This window comes from Phycodurus eques, chromosome 12 (genome assembly GCF_024500275.1).
Source record: "Phycodurus eques isolate BA_2022a chromosome 12, UOR_Pequ_1.1, whole genome shotgun sequence".
Lineage (NCBI taxonomy): Eukaryota > Metazoa > Chordata > Actinopteri > Syngnathiformes > Syngnathidae > Phycodurus > Phycodurus eques.
The window spans coordinates 23,867,771-23,888,613 of record NC_084536.1 but is presented as its reverse complement, the minus strand read 5'-3'; the positions used below and the strand labels follow the sequence as shown (position 1 = coordinate 23,888,613).

The 20,843-nt window shown below is 44.5% G+C and overlaps 1 protein-coding gene across 1 annotated transcript in view; it reads right to left on the bottom strand.

Annotated features, from left to right (window-relative positions):
• tmprss3a (transmembrane serine protease 3a) overlaps positions 1 to 20,843 on the bottom strand; it is a 125,863-nt gene that overhangs the window by 87,584 nt on the left and 17,436 nt on the right. The window contains exons 5-11 of the mRNA XM_061692100.1: positions 15,638 to 15,757; positions 13,388 to 13,434; positions 9,171 to 9,336; positions 8,709 to 8,878; positions 5,685 to 5,780; positions 5,457 to 5,599; positions 1,578 to 1,730 (exon numbers count right to left, since the gene is read on the bottom strand). Of these exons, the coding sequence (XP_061548084.1) occupies positions 1,578 to 1,730; positions 5,457 to 5,599; positions 5,685 to 5,780; positions 8,709 to 8,878; positions 9,171 to 9,336; positions 13,388 to 13,434; positions 15,638 to 15,757 (895 nt within the window). The remainder of the gene's footprint in view (positions 1 to 1,577; positions 1,731 to 5,456; positions 5,600 to 5,684; positions 5,781 to 8,708; positions 8,879 to 9,170; positions 9,337 to 13,387; positions 13,435 to 15,637; positions 15,758 to 20,843) is intronic.

Below are 20,843 nucleotides of genomic sequence, written 5' to 3'. Positions count from 1 at the left end.
TCATGAGTCATTTGTCGCAATAATTGAGTGGCCCCACACCCAGTGGAAAAAGTCCCAGGGGTGTGTGCCTGCGGACACATGCAAGTGAATTGACACCGTTTCGCATGCACGATGACTGACAGAAGTGTCCTGTAATTGCTGTGCCTGCACTGCGGAGGGTGAGGACCCCACCCGTCAATCGAGAGGCGGGGTCGGACCCCGGAGTCCACCCGAGAACAGACCGGTGGACGGTCCACCGGCCACACCGAGGCGCCCCCAAAACCAGCCACCCGGAGGAGGCCACAGGGACCCAGCGCCCCACTTGCCCCACACCCCCAGGAGAGCAAGACGCCCACCCCAGCCAGCAGGGCCCACAATGCAGGCAGTCCCCGCCCAGCCGTATCAGTGCCCCTCCCAGCCCCCCCCCCCCCCCCCCCCCACCCGACCGGAAGTCTACCCTTTTTTATTTACTTTCAAATGATCCCCTTTTTATCCCCTTTTACAGCTGCCGTAGAAACGACCTCCTCCTACAGATTTGATCTGATCGAGTGCAAACTTTGGGTGTCTCATCTAGAGATATTGAAGATAAAAAGTTATTTCAAAATAAATTCCATTCTGTTTAACGCTGTTGCCATGGTGACCTACTGTTGCTGTGGTGACATACTGTTCGACAAAATTGGGAGGCCAACACCTACAAAAAAAGTATCTTGGAGCCATAACCTATATCCATTTTTAATACATTCATCCATTTTCTGAGCCACTTCTCCTCACTAGGGTCGCGGGCGTGCTGGAGCCTATCCCAGCTATCATCGGGCAGCACCCTGAACTGGTTGCCAGCCAATCGCAGGGCACATACAAACAAACGACCATTCGCACTCACAGTCAATTTAGAGTGTCCAATTCATGCATGTTTTTGGGATGTGGGAGGAAACCGGAGTGCCCGGAAAAACCCACGCAGGCACGGGGTTGGGGATTGAACCCCGCTCCTCAGAACTGTGAGGCTGACGCTCTAACCAGTCGCCCACCGCGCCGCCCTCCATTTTTAATTTACTTTCAAATTCATAATTCAGAATTCAAATTTTTCCATTTTTACCACCATCATATTTTTACAAACTCCTTCTGGAGATTTTATCTGATCCACTTCAAACTTTGGGTGAAAAATATTGAAGATGAAAATTCATTAAATGCTTTTCGTATTGTCTATCGTTGTTGCCGTGGCGACACATTGTTCGCAGCGCTGTTATGTTGTGTTGCACATACTTGTGAAGTGGAATGAAAACTGTTTTAGGCGAATATTAATCTGAAAAGTAGAGTGCACATTTATACTCAATTGATCCACAATGTGCCAGTACCCCAACGTGGCCATGGGTGTGAAGGCCCTTAATAGCTGCTTGCATCTCTAGTTATTTTATTTATTCAACATTTATTTATCCAGGAAAACCTCTTTCTTATATATAAGAAATATATATATTATATATATATAATATATATATTATAAATCTCTTTTACAAGAGTGTCCTAATCTTGCTATGTACTTGACTGAGGTGATGAGTTGTACGTAGTGTATGTCTCCAGTTTGAATAATTTCAGACACTAACCTCCATCTGATGCCGGATCCAGGGAAGTGACTGTGTCATCCTGGTGTACACGCCTGGCTTGTTCCTTATAGCACAGCCAACGCCCCAGCTCGTTGTCCCAACCAGCTTCCATAGAGATGAGTCCTCGCAAGCAAGAGGACCCCCACTGTCCCCCTGAAGAAATATTTCAAGTTATTACATTGTACAAGTATGACACAATACGAACCAAATGTTTGATCAGTCATCTCTCAGTCTCGTAAACAGGATAAAATAAACCAATGAATTGCATTTCTTTGTTTTAACTATTAAGTAGGTATTTAGTGTTTTGTCATTCAATAAATAGAACATAAAAGAACATATTGTTAATTTGGAGTGTGTGGAAATTGAATTGATTTCTGGTCTGAAGAACATAGTTTCACATCCAGTCCATCCGGAAAAGTGGTTGTTCTGTTCGTTTCATTTTCAAAACATTTCTTCCTGAAAATTCTACACACAACACCCCCATAATGACAACATGAAAAAAAGAATAAAAAACTGAGTCGCCTGTGGTGCAAAGGGTAAGTGTACACCCCGCAACCGCAGGGTCGATGGTTCATATCCCCGCCCGAGGGTATGTCATTGTTGCGGGCAAGGCACCTAACCCACATTGACTATAAATGAATGTGGTTGGATGTTTGGTGGTGGTCGGAGGGGCCTTAGGCGTAGAATGGCAGCCATGCTTCTGTCAGAGTGCCCCAGGGCAGCTGTGGCTACACAAGTACCTTACCACCACGACGGTGCGACTGTGGAGTGACTGAATAATGTGTGCAAATGTAAAGCGTCCTTGAGTGCCCAGCGAGCTCCACTGGTGCCACCGAGGTCCCCAGCTGACAACCATTGATGGGGAGTATGATGCATTGGCCACGGCTGGCTGTTATATATATATATATATATATATATATATATATATATATATATATATGCATGTGTACATAAGTATTTACAACCTTTGGTTATTCCTGTTTCTTCAGCTCGCTTTGAAATACCTCCACAGCTTCATTCAAGTCCACTCCTGTGCTTAATTCAGTTAATTGGATTTGGAAAGGTACCCACATAAGGATGGGAATGGCAGTTCTTTTGCAGTTCTCCTGCTTCTCTCTCTCATCACCTTGGCTGTAATGGTCCAGTCTTCTGGAAGCCCCTCCTGTCCACCGAGAGCCTTTCTCACCTCTTCTCGAGAAGTGACATGAAACTCTTCCTTTCTCAGCTTCCACCACATGGCTCTCTGCGCTGTCTTTGTCTGCCTTCCACCAGAGTCACCTCGCACACTACCATCTATGCTGTCTCGCCACTCTCCCCTCCCACTACCTTACAGTCAGTAACCTCCTTCAGATGACATCGTCTGCACAAGATGTAATCTTCCTGCGTGCTTTTACCGCCGCTCTTGTCGGTCACCCTGCAGTGGGTACGGAAAGTATTCACACCCCCTTAAATTTTTCAGTCATTTGCAAAAATCATTTAGGTTCATATTTTTCCTCATTAATGAACAAACAGCACCCCATATTGACAGAAAAAAAACGGAATTGTTGAAATTTTTGCAGATTAAAAAAGAAAAACTGAAGTATTCAGACCCTTTGCTGTGTCACTCCTATTTAACTCGGGTCCTGTCCATTTCTTCTGTTCATCCTTGAGATGGTTCTACACCTTCATTGGAGTCCAGCTGTGTTGGATTATACCGATTGGACTTGATTAGGAAAGCCACATCACCTGTCTAGATAAGAACTTACAGCTCACAGTGCATGTCAGAGAAAATGAGAATCAAGAGGTCAAAGAAACTGCCTGAAGAGCTCAGAGACAGAATTGTGGCAAGGCAAAGATCTGGCCAAGGTAAAAAAAAAACAAAAAAACATTGCAGCCTTGGTGAGAGAGGTAAAGAAGAACCCAAAGATCACTGTGGCTGGGGATACAGTCGGGAGATAGGCGAAAGTTGTAAAATGTCAACCATTACTGCAGCCCTCGTCCAGTCGGGGCTTTAGGACAGAGTGGAGCGACTGAAGCCTCTCCTCAGTGCAATACATGAAAGCCCGCATGGAGTTGGCTGATAAGATTATATATAAGATTATATATAAGATTCTCTGGTCTGATGAGATCAAGATAGAACTTTTTGGCCTTCATTCTAAGTGGTATGTGTGGAGAAAACCAGGCACTGCTCATCACCTATCCTATACAGTCCCAATAGTGAAGCATGCAGGTGGCAGCATCACTGTTGGGGGTGTTTTTCAGCTGCAGGGACTGGACGACTGGTTGCAATAGAAGGAAAGATGAATGCGGCCAAGTACAGGGATATCCTAGAGGAAAACCTTGTCCCGAGTGCTCAGGACCTCAGACTGGGCCGAAAGTTCACCTTCCAACAAGACAATAAACCTGAGCACACAACTAAAATAACAAAGGAGGTGCTTCAGAAAAACTCTGTGACTGTTCTTGAATGGCCCAGCCAGAGCCCTGACTTAAACCTAATTGAGCATCTCTGGAGAGACCTGAAAATGGCTGTCCACCAACGTTCACCATCTAACCTGACAGAACTGGAGAGGATCTGCAAGGAAGAATGGCAGAGGATCCCCAAATCCAGGTGTGAAAAACTTGCGTTGCATCATTCCCCAAAAAGACTCCTGGCTGTATTAGCTCAAAAGGGTGCTTCTACGAGATACTGAGCAAAGGGTCGGAATACTTATGGCTGTGTGATATCTCAGTTTTTCTTTTTTAACAAGGTTGTAAAAATGTAAACAATTTCATTTTTTTCTGCCAATATGGGGTGCTGTGTGTACATTAATGAGGAAAAAAATGAACTTAAATGATTTTAGCAAATGGCTGCAATATAGCAAAGAGTGAAAAAATGTAAGGGCGTCTGAATACTTTCCGTAACAACTGTATGTTCCTGCCTCTTCTGAAAGAAAGTGTTCACTCCAGCCATTTCCATTATTTTTGCAAAATCTACCACCATCCTCCTTCCAACTTCATTTCCTGTCTGTCTGTCTGTCTGTCTGTCTGTCTGTGATGCTCAGAGCTACTCTGACTAGCTCCTTCCAGAAATTCTCTTTCACCTCTCGGTCACATATACTGTGGGGCATCGCCATTAATCACATTATACCTAACACCCTGAATTTCAAGTTTCAGCATCATCACTCGACCTGATACTCTTTTCACTTCGAAGACATTCTTAGCTGACGCTTCCTTTCAAATAACCCCTACTAAATTTCTCAAAATAATTTGAACCCTGCCCCGAAACGTCTAGCCTTACCGCCTTTCCACCTGCTCTCCTGGACACACAATATATCAGCCTTTCTCCTAAACCAACTAACAACCAACTCCCGAGCTTTTCCTGTCATAGTCCCACATTCAAAGTCCCCAAATTCAGTTCTAGGCTCTGTGCTTCTTCTTTTCTTTCTGCCTAAGAATCCGCTTTCCACCTCTCCTTCGTCTCCGACCCACAGTAGCTGAATTTCCACCGGTGTCCTGGAGATGAATGCTCATATTTGTTTTGCAAAATTTTAAGCCGGATGCCCTTCCTGACACAACCCTCTGCATTTATCCGGGCTTGGGACCGGCCTACAGTTTGCACTCACGTGTGCCCCCATAGGGCTGTATTTAATGTAATATAATGTAAAAAATATACTTGCATCGCTTGAACTTTTTGTTTTTGGATATCACTGTAAAAATGCATCATCTCTCCATCACTGTCTGTCTCTCTCGTGCTCTCTTTTTCTCGCTCTTGAGAGGTTAACATACAATATAAGAAAGAAATGTGCCCATGCTGGTTTGCAAAAACTTTTGGCTTGCTCTTTGCTTCAAGTAGCTGCACTCAACACATGATGGCAAAAAGTATCGTGGTTTTATATTTGATAAGAATACTAAAATGAACACCTGACAGGAGTCTTTTCCTCCCTCCAAGTATCCTGCACATATCATCCATCGTGAGATGAAGCCCTGGTAAACCTGTGGCTGGTTGCAGGTCTTTGTGGAGAGGAGGGGCACCATGGCGGAATGCAAAACCACACTGGTCTGCCCTTTTAAAAAGCAAACAACATTTTAAAATATGTTTATTTGTCCATAATTTAGTTTTTGCCATTTGATGTGATTTGTAACGCTCACCTTTGTCCTCGGTTGCTCCCCATCCAGAGATCCAGCACATGGTGCCTTCATCAAATTCTTCCCCAAAATTAGGCAGGCAGATGGGCTCCACAAATCCTAAAGGATTGTATGGTCATCTTTTAGCCGAAGTAAAACAGAATATATGTGCATGAATAAGAGGACTGCAGGGGGATTAGTGAGGCTACAGGGAGAAGAGATAGCAAGGGTGTAGTAGTAGTAGGTCCAGAGCAATGGGGAGTGTGATAAGGAAGTGAAGGAACGGGTCCAAGGAGGTTGGAATGGGTGGAGGAAGGTGTCAGGTGTGTTATGTAACAAAAGAGTATCTGCTAGGATTAAGCGCAAAGTTTATAAGACAGTGGCACTGAAGAGACAACAGGAAGCTGAGATGGAGGCGGCGGAAAGGAAAATGTTGAGGTTCTCTCGAGGAGTTACCTGGTTGGATAGGATTAGTAACAAGCTCATCAGAGGGTCAGCCAAGGTTTGATGTTTTGGAGACAAAATTCGCGGGAGCAGACTTCAACGGATTGGACATGACGGAGGAGAAATAGTGAGTATATTGGGTGATGAGGATGGAGCTGCTAGGCATTGATAGGTGATGTCGTGAGGGGCAGATGGTGTTAGAAGAGGATGGAAGATATTGGTTTACATGAAAAAGGGTGACGCAACCTCACGGGACAAGCCAAAAGGAAAAGAAGAAAAAGTTATCACAAAGCTAGAAAGCAACAAATAAACAGCAAACATGAACATTAGTCTGAATGTGATTGGGTTATTCTGAACACATCCCAGTTATAAGAGGGTGTGCACACTTACGCAATCACATTTAGTTGTTTATTTCTTTTGCTTTCTCGAAATTTTTCCACATTTTTAAGAATTGAGTTGTACATGTTGTAGGTCACATTAATGGTGGGAAAAGTTCTTAAATGATTTAGCTTGGTCTCTTTTTTTTGGATGATGGGTGGATCCTGTCTTTTTTTTAATAATTATTTTTACGTCGCACCTTTGAGAAATTAGGGCGCATATATGACCAAATTAGTCTCTCTCTCTGTCTTGTCCAAAAACTTCATCCACCTTTCTAGCACCACGGCGGAATACTTTAATCCATAGCATTGCGCACTCAGAATCAGAATCAGAATCATCTTTATCTTTATTTGCCAAGCATGTCCAAAACACACAAGGAATTTGTCTCCGGTAGTTGGAGCCGCTCTAGTACAACAGACAGTCAATTTACAGAACACTTTGGAGACATAAAGGCATTGACAAAAAACAATTGTGCAAAAAGACGCAGAGTCCTCTAGGATCACAGTCCTCAGCCTCTCTGGTAAGGTCTACTCAGGGGTGCTTGAGAGGAGGGTCCATCGAGAAGTCGAATGTCAGATTCAGGAGGAGCAGCGTGGTTTTCATCCCGGCCGTGGAAGAGTGGACCAGCTCGGCAGGGTCCTTGAGGGTGCATGGGAGTTCGCCCAACCAGTCTCCATGTGTCTTGTGGACTTGGAGAAAGCGTTTGAGCGTGTCCCTCGGGGATTCCTGTGGGGGGTGCTTTGGGAGTATGGTTTACCGAACCCTCTGATATGTTCAGTCCCTGTACGACTAGTGTCAGAGTTTGTCCACATTGCTGGACGCAAGTGAGGGTTGGACTCCCCTAAGGCTGCCCTTTGTCACCAATTCTGTTCATAACTTTTATGGACAGAATTTCTAGGTGCAGCTGAGACATAAAGGGGGTCCAGTTTGGTGGCCTCAGTCTTGCATCTCTGCTTTTGGCGGATGATGTGGTTCTCACTGGAGCGGTTCGCAGCCGAGTGTGAAGCAACTGGGATGAATATTAGCACCTCCAAATCTGAGACCATGGTCCTCAGTCAGAAAGGGGTGGAATGCCCTCTCCAGGTCGGGGATGAGAGCCGGCCCCAAGTGGAGGAGTTCAAGTATCTTGGGGTCTTGTTCACGAGTGAGGTAAGAATGGAATGGGAGATTAACAGGCGGATCGGTGCAGCGTCTGCAGTGATACAGACTTTGTATCGTCCATTGTGGTGAAGAAGCTAAGACGAAAGGCGAAGCTCTCAATTTACAGGTCAATCTATGTTCCTACCCTCACCTATGGTCACGAGCTGTGGATCGTGACCGAAGGAACAAGATCCAAACGGCCAAATTGAGTTTCTCTGCAGGGTGTCCGGCTCTCCCTTAGAGTTAGGGTGAGAAGCTTGGTCATCCAGGAGGGGCCCAGAGTAAAGACACTGCTCCCCCGCATTGAGAGGAGCCAGATGAGGTGGCTGGGGCATCTGATGAGGATGATAGGTGTTCTGGGCATGTCCCCACCGGTCAACACGGTCACCGAAGGACTATGCGTTGTTGTTATCATGTACTGTTAACTAGGAAAGGCGGGGAGATTATTTTTAAAAAAAAAAAAAAAAAAACAAAAAAAAAAAAAACCTTTGGCTAAATTATTCTTCTGAACGAAACGTTTCGCAAACGTAACAACACTCGTCCCAACTGTTTGTGAAGCGACTGCGAGTGACTTTAGCTGCTCACCCGGTTGCCTGGCCTGTTGATCTATTGTGGTCGTTGTTACCCAAAGGTGGTGTTTTACAGGATTTTGCATTAACAATAGTGGTTGATTCCTTTTTGAAACGGTGTGCCAGTAAAGTTTAAGTTTTTCCATTTTGAATTTGTTCAGCTTTATCAAATGGAATAGGTTGCCAACAGAAGTGACGTCAGCAAATGTTTGTAAGTCCAGGTTAAAAACTTTTCTTTTTTTCTCATCCTTTTTAGAGCATTTCCACTTTTAAATGAGATTTCTTGCATTGTACGCTGTTTGAATTGTACTGTTATTTTTTTCTCTTTGTTTTAAATGTTTATAAGCTGTTTTTTTCCCCCCTTTGTTCTAAAATGCTTTTAGTCATGTAAAGCACATTGAGTTACCTTGTGTATGAAATGCGCTATATAAATACATTTGCTATGCTTATGTTAGACTTTGACGTTCCTCTGTATACAGTATATTCAAGAAAGTAAGTGCATAAACTAACGTCATACCATTGAAAACAAGGGGCTTGGAGAGTTTCACAAGTGCAATATCATAATCCAGTCCTTTGGGGTGATAGCGAACATGGTGTATGATCTGCTCCACTGCAAGAGACTGTTCACCATGGACCGGTTGCTCTATCTCTCCCACGTGGACTACCCACAAGGCAGGGTCTGAAAATCTGATAACAGATAGGAGAGGTAATGAGCTCTGCTTCTCTAACGTCTTAGATAAGAATGAATAGAATACTTTATATGAACACTGTCTGTGACCATGTTAGTACACGTAAAGTGTACATGTAACACACCATGTCAAGTGTTGACCGAACATGGCCAATATTCCATGCCATCTAAAAACACCATGAAATAGGTGATCTCTTGTGACAGTACAGTAAAATGACAACGTGCTGTATTTTGTTAACTTCAGGAGACAGCAAAAGTTGAAGACATTTTGAAGAATATATTATGACTCACCCATACACACAGTGTGCTGCTGTGAGAATCCATCGTGATGTTATGATAGAGCCTCCACAGAGGTGTTCACCGTTGAAACGAAGGCTCGCCTGCCAGGGGAACTGGCCTGGCCGGGAAATGTTCCCTCCAACAATACGACTCAAGTACTGAGGTCTGGAGCCACACTCTGTGGACAAAATTGTGCATGGAAATATGTCAGCTATAGGAGTTCTGCCGGTGAGCCATGTGGTCCAATGTGTCTTTTATCACTGAGCGATTACAGGTATATGATGATAAAGTATATTACAAATCTGCTTGCTACATCTAAGAGTTCATACATGATTTCCTGAGGGTTTGAACCTAAGCTTGCTTTGTTTGTTACTTGTGAAGAATGGATAAAATAGATCTCATATATTGTAACCTTTGTGTCAACAAAGAATAAATTGCATATTTTTAAATGCTGGTGGCATGGTTTATGACTGGTTAGCACATCTGCCTCACAGTTCTGAGGACCTGGGTTCAAATCCGGCCCCTCCTGTGTGGAGTTTGCATGTTCTCCCCGTGCCTGTGTGGGTTTTCTCCGGGCACTCCGGTTTCCTCCCGCATCCCAAAAACATGCATGGTAGATTGATTGATGACTCTAAATTGCGCATAGGTGCGAATGTGAGCGCGGATGGTTGTTTGGTTGTATGTGCCCTGCGATTGGCTGGCGACCCGTTCAGGGTGTACCCCGCCCGTCGCCCGAAGAAAGCTGGGATCGGCTCCAGCACGCCCGCGACCCTAGTGAGGAGAAGCGGTACGGAAAGTGGATGAATGGATTTTTAAATGCTCATTTGTCCAAACAGAATGCCAATGCTTCTGACGAGAGATCATGGGCAGAATTTACAGGGGTGACACGATAATCATTTCCCTGGACTTTTTTTAGAAAGCAGTTTTGGTCCCCTACAGTTTTTTACCATCCAAAAACAATGTTACATGATAATTAATGGAGACAAGGCCAAGCTCCATGTCTACGTGACGCAAATGTCGGACACATATCTAGTGTTGGTAAATATGATACTACTGACCGATGGTGCACCATCAACGCGCTCGTCAAGATATGACCGCGAGCAAGCCGGTGTAAGAAACACAGACAACTATTATTATGGGTAAAACCGTCTAACATTTCCATTGACATGTCATCGAAACTGTGCAGGCTACAACATGACGCTACGCGTGCTGGGAAGACCGTATCCACTCCTCCCAGCTCGCAAAAGCCAGTACTAAGGTGAGTCTCTCGAGGGAATCAGAACCAAGAAACTATTACTGTACAATACTGTACTGTAACAATAAAGGTAAGACCTAGTCAAAAATTTTTGTTGGCCAACTTGATGAATTATAATAGCAGCTTGTCAGACCAATGCGTTAATGTCACCTTGCGTTGATTGCATACTTCTAGCGAGTGTTAGTTAACCTTAGCACAACACAAAAACAAGCAAACTCACAACAGTACCCTCTTTTAATAAACGGTATTTATATACTGGGTTGCTGAAATGTGCATTCCTCTCCATTGCTACTTGCGGACTTAAAAAAGGGGAATATGTGATGCATTGAACATGTTTAGCTTCAGCTAATTTGCTTAGAATAAAATGAAAGAATGTGCTAAATACAATTAAAAAAGACAATGACTGACATTAAAATATAAAATAGCATAGTAGGCCCAAGTGTTCATAAAAAATGAGGCATGTTTTATACCCAAAAAGTACAGTTGACACCAGACGCTTACATAAACTATATAAAAAGATATGCCTTTTTCCCTCACTGTCTGACATGAAATCAGACGAAACGTTGCCTGTTTTCGTCCATTTCCGAGATGTCAGTAATGATGAGAGAAGGATTTGCTTTCAAGACAATTTTTCATGACTTTCTTCAAAGTCAGAAGTTTAGATACGTTTCATTAGTATTTGGTACCATTACCTTGAAACTGTGTGACTTAAGTCAAATGTTTTGGATATCCTTTCTTCACGATAGTTGGCAGAAATTTTGACGCATTCGCCCTGGCAGAACTGGTTTAACTGAGCCAAGATTCTAGGCTACCTTTCTCGCACATTCCTTTTCAGGTCTGGCCATAAAATGTCAATAGGATTGAGATCAGGGCTTTGCGATGGCCACTGCAAAACATCGACTTTGTTATCCTGAAGCCACTTTGTAACAGTTTGGCAGTATGCTGTGGGTCATTGTCCATTTGATTGACCCAAAGATGAGTAAAAGGCTACACTGGCAATGAGAGAGCCTTTCTGTAGATTTTAAAACTCACTTTCCAGTATGAGCTATACAAAAAAAAAAGAAAGAAAGTAGAAACCATTTCATTTGTGTTTTTGTGATCTTTGTTTACAATTTCTAGATTGGCAATTTTCCAATATTTACCAACAGCTTGCTTGCTTTTCTTTCTTTCTTTCGTTCTTTCTTTCTTTCGTCACAGCATTGCAACTGAGTTGATAGTTGCTCGCAGGGGGCTAACATAGCTGCATTGCCCACACGTTGATCAATTTGAGTGGAACTTGGTTTTGAAATCATTTGTTGAAATGATACATGACATTGAGTCAAAGGAATTAGGTGCACTAATGACTACGTCTGATTAAAAATTCAGAGAATTCAATAAAAAACTCTGAGTAAGGATCAGAAATGTGATAAAATAATGGTAGATACTTTGGGGTCCTAACCTTGTTCTCAAGCTTTCACATCCAGCAGTAAGAGATTAAGAACACATTTCTATTTATGATATTTGACTATTTGAAATTTTGGTACAAGAATCACGGAAATTGACAATCAAGTGGCCTTGATTTTCACACCTGTGCTCTAAACACTCTACCCTCACTGGTTTGCTTTCAACTCCCACTGACGACCTCCAACTTTTCCTTCAACAATCTTCCGTCCTAAGTAAGCCGGGATAGCTTCCCTTCGGGCCTGAACGGGCCTGAATGTGTTGTAATCTAGATTGCCAGCCGGTGTGACTCAACAACACTGGATTAGCCTACAACTCAGCACAAGAAATCCATATTGGGATGAAGAAATTATTGGTAGTTACTCGCACGGCCCAATGAATAGCATCAACTTCAAAATATAGTGTATGTCAACGACAGTGTGCATGTTTTCTTCTGAAAGTCTGAAATCCTCATGACAAAACAGATATTCGGGCCTCATTTGAGTAGCAAAGGCACGAATATCTGATGTCTCTCAAAGATGATCCCAACCAATTGTCCTGTGGTGTGGTGTATGTTCAGAGCAGTGCTTCTCAAATGGTGGGGCACGACCCGTTGCGATGCCGGGCGGTGTGAGACCCTGACGAACATGAATTGCCGAACAAGAATAAAGTGTAATTGCACATCCGCTGCAGTAGATAGGCAGTCTATATCTCGTTCTTTTGTACTTTCTTCAATGTTTATAAGGATTCGATGAGATAATCCTTTATATCCAATGTTATATAGAGGTGTACTCGAGGGGGCTGCGGGTGGGTGCAAATGATATTCTTCTTCCTGGGGGATCGTAACAGAAAACAATTGAGAAGCACTGTTTTAGAGTGGCTTTTGTGGCCTACAATAATCAATGTAAACCTTTGTTGAGTTGTGACCAAAAAAAAAGAAAGTGACCGAGGCGGGAGGTTGAATGCACAAAGTTGGGAAAGTGAAAGTAATCGAATTTGGAGCTATTTTGAAAAGTAAGCATGTCGGATTCTAATAAATCATCAATATACCAACTTCGTTCATTAAAACCTGCGCAACTTCCCCACTCAGTCACTTGGTTTGTCGGGCATAGGAGGCCCCGGTAACACGAACAAATTACACAGCCAGAGGGAGTCTGGCGATCACTTCGGTTCTACATAAACGTCGCTGTGTTATACCTTAATGTCATGTCATGTCAATGTCATGTTGTGGATGAATGTCATTCTGTTGTGGCGTTTGCAGTTGTCAGTCGCTACAATAAAAATGACAAGGAGGAGAGTTTGCAACAACAATCATGTTGACTCTTAATAGGTCAGTCTTGGTACTACAACAGACATCTGGTTTGGGGGAGGAGACTCAAGATTGTCGGTGGATAGATCTTTATGTGTGTGGATGGTGTGCTGTGTTGGCCTTCTCAAGTACACCAAACACGATAAAAGCCTGCCATTATTTTCTCATGATGAGTCGGGTACCTTATTTTTTCTAAAATCTGTTAAAAATCGGTGTGTGTGCGTGTAGCAGGCTTAAATCTCTTACCCAGACATTTCAGTGTTGTCACCTTTCCTGAGCTGCAGTGGGTTTTACTGTGGTGACAAAAGACAAGCAAGTCAGGCGTAGCAAGAATAAAACAAAAGTCAGACAGCAGGACATTGATATGAGCGTTTAAATTTTTACGACTATTATAATAAACGGGTTCAATCCCCGGCCCCGCCTGTGTGGACTTTGCATGTTCTCCCCGTGCCTGCGTGGGTTTTCTCCGGGCACTCCGGTTTCCTCCCACGTCCCAAAAACATGCGTGGTAGGTTAATTGACGACTCTAAATTGGCCGTAGGTGTGAATGGTTGTTTGTTTCTATGCGATTGGCTGGCAACCAGTTCGGGGTGTACCCCGCCTCCTGCCCGAAGATAGCTGGGATAGGCTCCTGCACGCCCGCGACCCTAGTGAGGAGAAGTGATACAGAAAGTTGATGGATAATAATAATCATCATTTCTACAGATAAGTCCTTTGCAGCGGTTGCTGCTCGTGCCCAAATAATAAAATAATGATAATAATAATGAAGGAAAAGAATAATTCCTATGCTTAGCAGCAGTCATTGCTCGGGACCTAGTAATAATAATTCTTATGATTACAATAGAACCCTTGCAGTGGTCCCTGCTCTGGCCCTAACTAGACCTGCGAGCAGCTATTTTGCACCCTGGCCACGTCGGGGTACTGCTCCATTGCGGATCAATTGAATAGAAATGGGCACTACAGACTTATTTTTGGTGTCAAAATGTAGTCATTTTCATTGCACTTCACAATTACTCGCACCACAACACAACAGCTGATATCTATTGCTGTTGGCGTGGCAACACATCACGATATGAAAAGCATTTCATAACTTTTCACCGTCAACATATTTAGATGAGACCACCTAAGTTTGAAGATGATTGCAGAAAATCTCTTGGAGGAGTTCATAAAATATGACGGCTATAAAAATTGAAAAATAGGTCAGAATTTGAAAGTACATGAAAAATAGCAGACGTCCTGTTGGGTTTAGGGTCGAGATCCAAGAGAGTTTTCTTTAGGTGTTGGGCCGTTACATAAGCCTGACAGTTTTGGTAGACCTAGGTGAAATGTACAGGCGGGGCAAATTCGTTGAAAATTTTGGGGGGCTCGACGGACACAGTTTTTAGAAATTTCACAATAAACGTTAAATATGGAATGTTTGGCCAGCCCTAATGTGTGTTCAAAGGTTCATGACTTTTTCTTTTTCTTTTTTTTTTAATGCAATCTGAACTGTTGAACTGTGTTCACTGACAATGGTTTTCTGAAGTGTTCCTGAGCCCACGTGGCAATATCCGTTTTTAATACAGAATTTAATGGATCACAAAGTGGAGAACAACTAACCCATTTACCCGTAATCACGACACTCACCTCTTTCCAATTAACCTGCTCACCTGTGGAATGCTCCAAAAAGGTGTTTTTGGAGGATTCCTCAAGTTTCCCAGTTTTTTGTTGCACCTGTCCCAGCTTTTTAGAATGTGTTGCAGGCATCAAATTCGAAAGGAGAGAATATTTGCAAAAATAAATAAATAAATAACGTTCATCAGTTTGAACAATAACTACGTCTTTGTAGTGTAATCAATTGATTACAGGTTGAAAAGGATTTGCAAATCATTGTATTCTGTTTTACATGGCGTCCCAACTTAATTGGAATTGGGGTTTGTAAGATGAACTGTGAAGCAATACTTTGATCGATTAAAAACCTCCTCAAACTTCGTCTTTTCACCCTTCATGTGGATTATGTCACGGAAAAGATGCTCTGTTTAACTGCTTGCGAGTCAAAACACACTCATATGACCACAAAGTGGGGGGGTTGGGGGGTAATTCTTTGAGTCAGTTGCCAGTAAGGTGGCAAAAGGGAGCAAATATGCTTAGATCTATGACTTCCTCACTCCAAACAGCGCAGCAATGTTTCGTACACAAAAAGCTAATTAACCAGCTGAATGTTAAAGGATGCAAAACAGAGGTAATTTTACGATCAGTGGAACAGGAAAAGCTTGCAGGGACCTTTGAGGTCAGAGGACTGGAGGTGGGAGACTTGGAGGAAATATCTGCACATATCTGGACCTGCCTGCCATTCAAAGAGTGAATTATCAATATTTTGTTCAACCGACTACACTCAATTTTAGACAGAAGAGAAAGCGGCAACAATTTGAAATGGCTAGAATGTAGCTTCGGTGCTGATTCATAATTTGTTACTTTTACATCCATTCTCAAATTACAACAACTGTATATCTGTACCTGAAGGTTGCGGTGTTTTGTAGCTTAATGATTTGTGACTGGCTCAGATTGATGGACACCAGATTGTACTGAAGGTCTTGCTCAATGGAGGTCAGGGACATGAAGAATGACTCGACATAACTGCCAAAGACAAACAAAAAACAGAAAAAAATCATACCTGGCGTATGTACTGGAGTCTTGTTACTTTTGGGTGCATGGATCATCTGTAAGGAAAGCTCAAGTGCTGCCCAGGGGGAAGAGATATACTTTATGCCCTCCAGTAACCAAAGTTAACAAACTGACTAAAAGGAGAACAGAATGTACATGAGAGCTCTCCAATGCACTACACACATTGAATCAGGATTTTTGTCTCTTCTTGAAATTCATCAATCACACAAAACAGAAAATTTTATTATATCTACAAGGGAAAACTACAGGGAAACAATGCAGAGGGGCTTGACTGCAAAGGGTACAGATAAACATTCATAAAGCAGGCTCAGCTTGTGACGTAAGCGTGAAATGAGAATGCCCAGGGAGCAATGTGAGAGCTGGGAATTTCTGTGACCGTTAGAATAACCCAATTATGCATAAGAAAATAAATAAATAAAAAAGGACAAACTCAACAAGGTTCTAAAGAAGAAAGGGAGAAGAGAAAATTAGCTTCAACTTAGCACACAGGGGGAATGACAGTCAAGTGTAGAGCCCAATTCATCAATCAAGGAGAGGGTAGGTGCCAATTAGAGGTTCTAATCTTGACTAAAGAATGAAATCTTAATATTGGTTTAAAAGGGGCTGGAGATGTCTGGGAGGCAATTTAGGTCAACGAGGACCTCCTCTACTGTCTGTATTGGGTCACGTTCAGGTTCAGCCGTTCTTTTCCGATGGAAAACTTTGGGCCGCACGTGAGCAGTGGTTTACTGTTTTGATAGAGCCTAGCCTCTATTGATCTTGTGTTTAGGGCTTGTTCTTGTGCTGCCATGATTATTGCCTCTGTGCTGTGTTTCACTGGTATGTTTTCCCAGTGCAAACCACTTATTAAATTTTTCGGTAGAACATGCCATTCTTATCTTTCCATGACAGCCCATCTGGCTCTTTCTCCTCACTGGGCTTCTGTTGCCTGAGGTATTCCCTTAGCAGAGCGTCCATGGGGGCAGACTTCTTAATGTAGTCTTGGAGGCCTTTTGATGCCTTCTGGATAGTGCCTGTGATGCTTGCTAGTGCTCGCCCCACCCTCTTTCTGCTTTATTTACAGCTTCAGGATACTGGACTTGGGTACAACTCGGGCTACGCTAATAATTGAATTTTAATCGTGATTGCGATTTTGGCTGCTACAATAAAATTAGCCTGATCGTTGGTGATTTTTTTACATTTAGAATGCGGGCACTGCTGCATATGAAAAGTACTTCATTTGCAGCATCGGTAAGACACTATTAACAATCGCCTTGACTTCAACTTTTCAGCTGGCCTGACTGCAATGAACAAACGCCCGGAGTAAATAGAGAGGGAATTCACAACTGTCGAGTTCTTTGCGGTTTGTCACTATGCACGACTGACCAAGTCAAACAGAACAACGGAGATGTACCCTTCCGAGACAATTCATTATATTGATGGGGATTTTCAAAAGAAAACAGTTATTTGAGTTTTATGCATTCACTACATTTGCTTCCATTAAGTTGCAATTCGTGCTAGCACTTTGTAATAGCATATTTATTCGTTAGCCCTTGGTAAAGTAGAATTTTCTGGGGTACATTTATTTTGTATTATTAGCTATCATTTATTCTTATTTAATGATTCATTTTGCACAGAAAATTGTTACATATTGTTTGTTGAAAAGTAGTGCAATAAAAAGATTTTTCCCAAACATGAAGAATAATCGTGACGAATAATCATGATAATAATATTGTCTCACATCGTCTCAAGTGTAAAATGATCTATGATATATATATATATATATATATATATATATATATATATATACAGTTCTGAGGACTGGGGTTCAATTCCCGGCCCCGCCTGTGTGGAGTTTGCATGTTCTCCCCGTGCCTGCGTGGGTTTTCTCCGGGCACTCCGGTTTCCTCCCACATCCCCAAAACATGCATTAATTGGAGACTCTAAATTGCCCGGAGGTGTGACTGTGATTGCGAAAGGTTGTTTGTTTATATGTGCCCTGCGATTGGCTGGCAACCAGTTCAGGGTGTACCCCGCCTCCTGCCCGATGATAGCTGGGATAGGCTCCAGCACACCCGCGACTCTAGTGAGGAGAAGCAGCTCAGAAAATGTATGGATGGATATATATATATATATATATATATATATATATATATATATATATATATTTAGCAAACATAATTTTAAATTCAATTATGAAAATCAAAGACCTCGGATGAAGAAAAGAAAATATGGACTCAGGTTTCCCTTGCCCGGACACGGGTCACCGGGCCCCCCCTCTGAAGCCAGGCCTGGAGTTGGGGCTCGAAGGAGAGCGCCTGGTGCCCGGGCCTGCACCCCATGGGGCCCGGCCGGGCACAGCCCGAAAGGGTAACGTGGGTCCCCCTTCCCATGGGCTCACCACCTGTGGGTGGAGCCATAGAGGTCGGGTGCAATACGAGCTGGGCGGTGGCCGAAGGCGGGGACCTTGGCGATCCGATCCCCGGATCGCCAAGGTCTGAAGCTGAAGGAGCCCGAGCTGGTGTGTGAGGTCGAGAAGTTCCGATTAGATATAGTCAGACTCGCCTCCATGCACAGCTTGAGCTCTGGTACCAGTCCTCTCGAGAGGGGTTGGACTCTCTTCCACTCTGGAGTTGCCCACGGTGAGAGGCGCAGAGCAGGTGTGGGTATACTTATTGCTTTCTGGCTCGGCGCCTGGTTCACCCTGGTGGACGAGAGGGTAGCCTCCCACCACCTTCGGGTGGAGGGATGGGTCCTGACTGTTATTTGTGCCTATGCACCAAACAGCAGTTCAGAGTCCCCTCCAAGGACCCTTTTTGGAGTCCTTGGAGGGGTGTTGGAGAGCGCTCCCGCTTGGGGACTCCATCGTTCTGCTGGGGGACTTCAATGCTCACATGGGCAATGACAGTGAGACCTGGAAGGGCGTGATTGGGAGGAACAGCCCCCCCGATCAGAACCCGAGCGGTGTTCTGTTATTGGACTTCTGTGCTCGTCACGGATTGTCCATAACGAACACCATGTTCAAGCATAAGGGTGTCCACGTGGACTTGGCACCAGGACACCCTCGGTCGCAGTTCGATGATCGACTTTGTGGTCGTGTCATCGGACTTGCGGCCGCATGTCTTGGACACTCGGGTGAAGAGAGGGGTGGAGCTGTCAACTGATCACCACCTGGTGGTGAGTTGGCTCCGATGGTGGGGGAAGATGCCGGTCCGACGTGGCAGGCCCAAACGTATTGTGAGGGTCTGCTGGGAACGTCTGGCGGAATCCCCTGTCAGAAGGAGTTTCAACTCCCACTTCCGACAGAACTTTGCTCATGTTCCGGGGGAGGCGGGGGACATCAAGTCCGAGTGGACCATGTTCCGCGCCTCCATTGCTGAGGCGGCCGACCAGAGCTGTGGCCGTAAGGTGGTCGGTGCCTGTCGTGGCGGCAATCCCCGAACCCGTTGGTGGACACCAATGGTGAGGGATGCCGTCAAGCTGAAGAAGGAGTCCTATCGGGCCTTTTTGGCCTGTGGGACTCCTGAGACAGCTGATGGGTACCGGCTGCCAAAGCGGAATGCACCTTTGGTGGTCGCTGAAGCAAAAACTCAGGCATGGGAGGAGTTCGGTGAGGCCATGGAGAAATACTTCCAGACGGCTTCGAGGAAATTCTGGTCCACCATCCGACGGCTCAGGAGGGGAAAGCAGTGCACCATCAACACTGTGTATAGTGGGGATGGGGCGCTGCTGACCTCGACTCGGGACGTTGTGAGCCAGTGGGGAGAATACTTCGAAGACCTCCTCAACTCCACCGACACGCCTTCCCATGAGGGAGCAAAGTCTGGGTTCTCTGAGGCGGGTTCTCCTATCTCTGGGGTTGAGGTCACCGAGGTGGTTAAAAAGCTCCTCGGTGTCAAGGCCCCAGGGGTGAATGAGATTCGCCCGGAGTTCCTCAAGGCTCTGGATGTTGTGGGGCTGTCCTGGTTGACACGCCTCTGCAACATCGCGTGGACATCGGGGACAGTGCCTCTGGATTGGCAGACTGGGGTGGTGGTCCCCCTTTTTAAGAAGGGGGACCGAAGGGTGTGTTTCAACGGAGCGGCTGGAGCTGTGGTGCGGGCGACACAACCTGGAGCTGAACACGCTCAAGACGGTAGAGATGATCGTGGACTTCAGGAGGCATCCTTCGCCACAGCTGCCCCTCACGTTGTCCAGCTGCCTTGTGTCAACCGTCGAGACCTTCAAGTTCCTGGGAATTACAATCTCTCAGGACCTGAAGTGGGCGAACAACATCAACTCCGTCCTCAAAAAGGCCCAGCAGAGGATGTACTTCCTACGGCTTCTGAGAAAGCACGGCCTGCCACCGGAGCTGCTGAGACAGTTCTACACAGCGGTCATCGAATCGGTCCTGTGTTCTTCCATCACAGTCTGGTTTGGTGCTGCTACAAAAAAGGACAAACTCCGACTGCAACGGACAATCAAAACTGCTGAAAGGATTGTCGGTACCCCCCTACCCACCATTGAGGACTTGCACGCTGCCAGAACTAAGACAAGGGCGTGCAAAATCCTCTCGGACCGTCTGCACCCCGGTCACCAGCTCTTCCAGCTCCTTCCCTCAGGTAGGCGCTACCGATCAATGCAAACTAGAACTAGTAGACATTCCAACAGCTTCTTCCCTCTTGCGATCAACTTCTTAAACACCTAACCTATAATTCCATTACAACAAGCTGGCAATTTTTTGACTTGAGTTCGTTGTCACATTTCTGTGGGGCCAATTATTTATTACTTGTGCACTCACTGTAGTTGTCTCGCCATGCTGCACTATTTGCATATACTGGCCACTCATGCCAGAGTAGCATCTGCTCCATTTGCACACTGATTGAGGAGTATCTGTAACATTTGCACAACCAACATTGTCCCAGATGATCGCACTACTCGTCACTTTAAACCGCATACACTCCTTGAAGTCTCAGCGCCCTTTGCACAATGGTCATTGCACCGGACTATTGCAATATTAGTCGTTCGAACTGCTCTAAGTGCTAGAGGACTCTGCATCTTTTTGCACAATTGTTTTTTG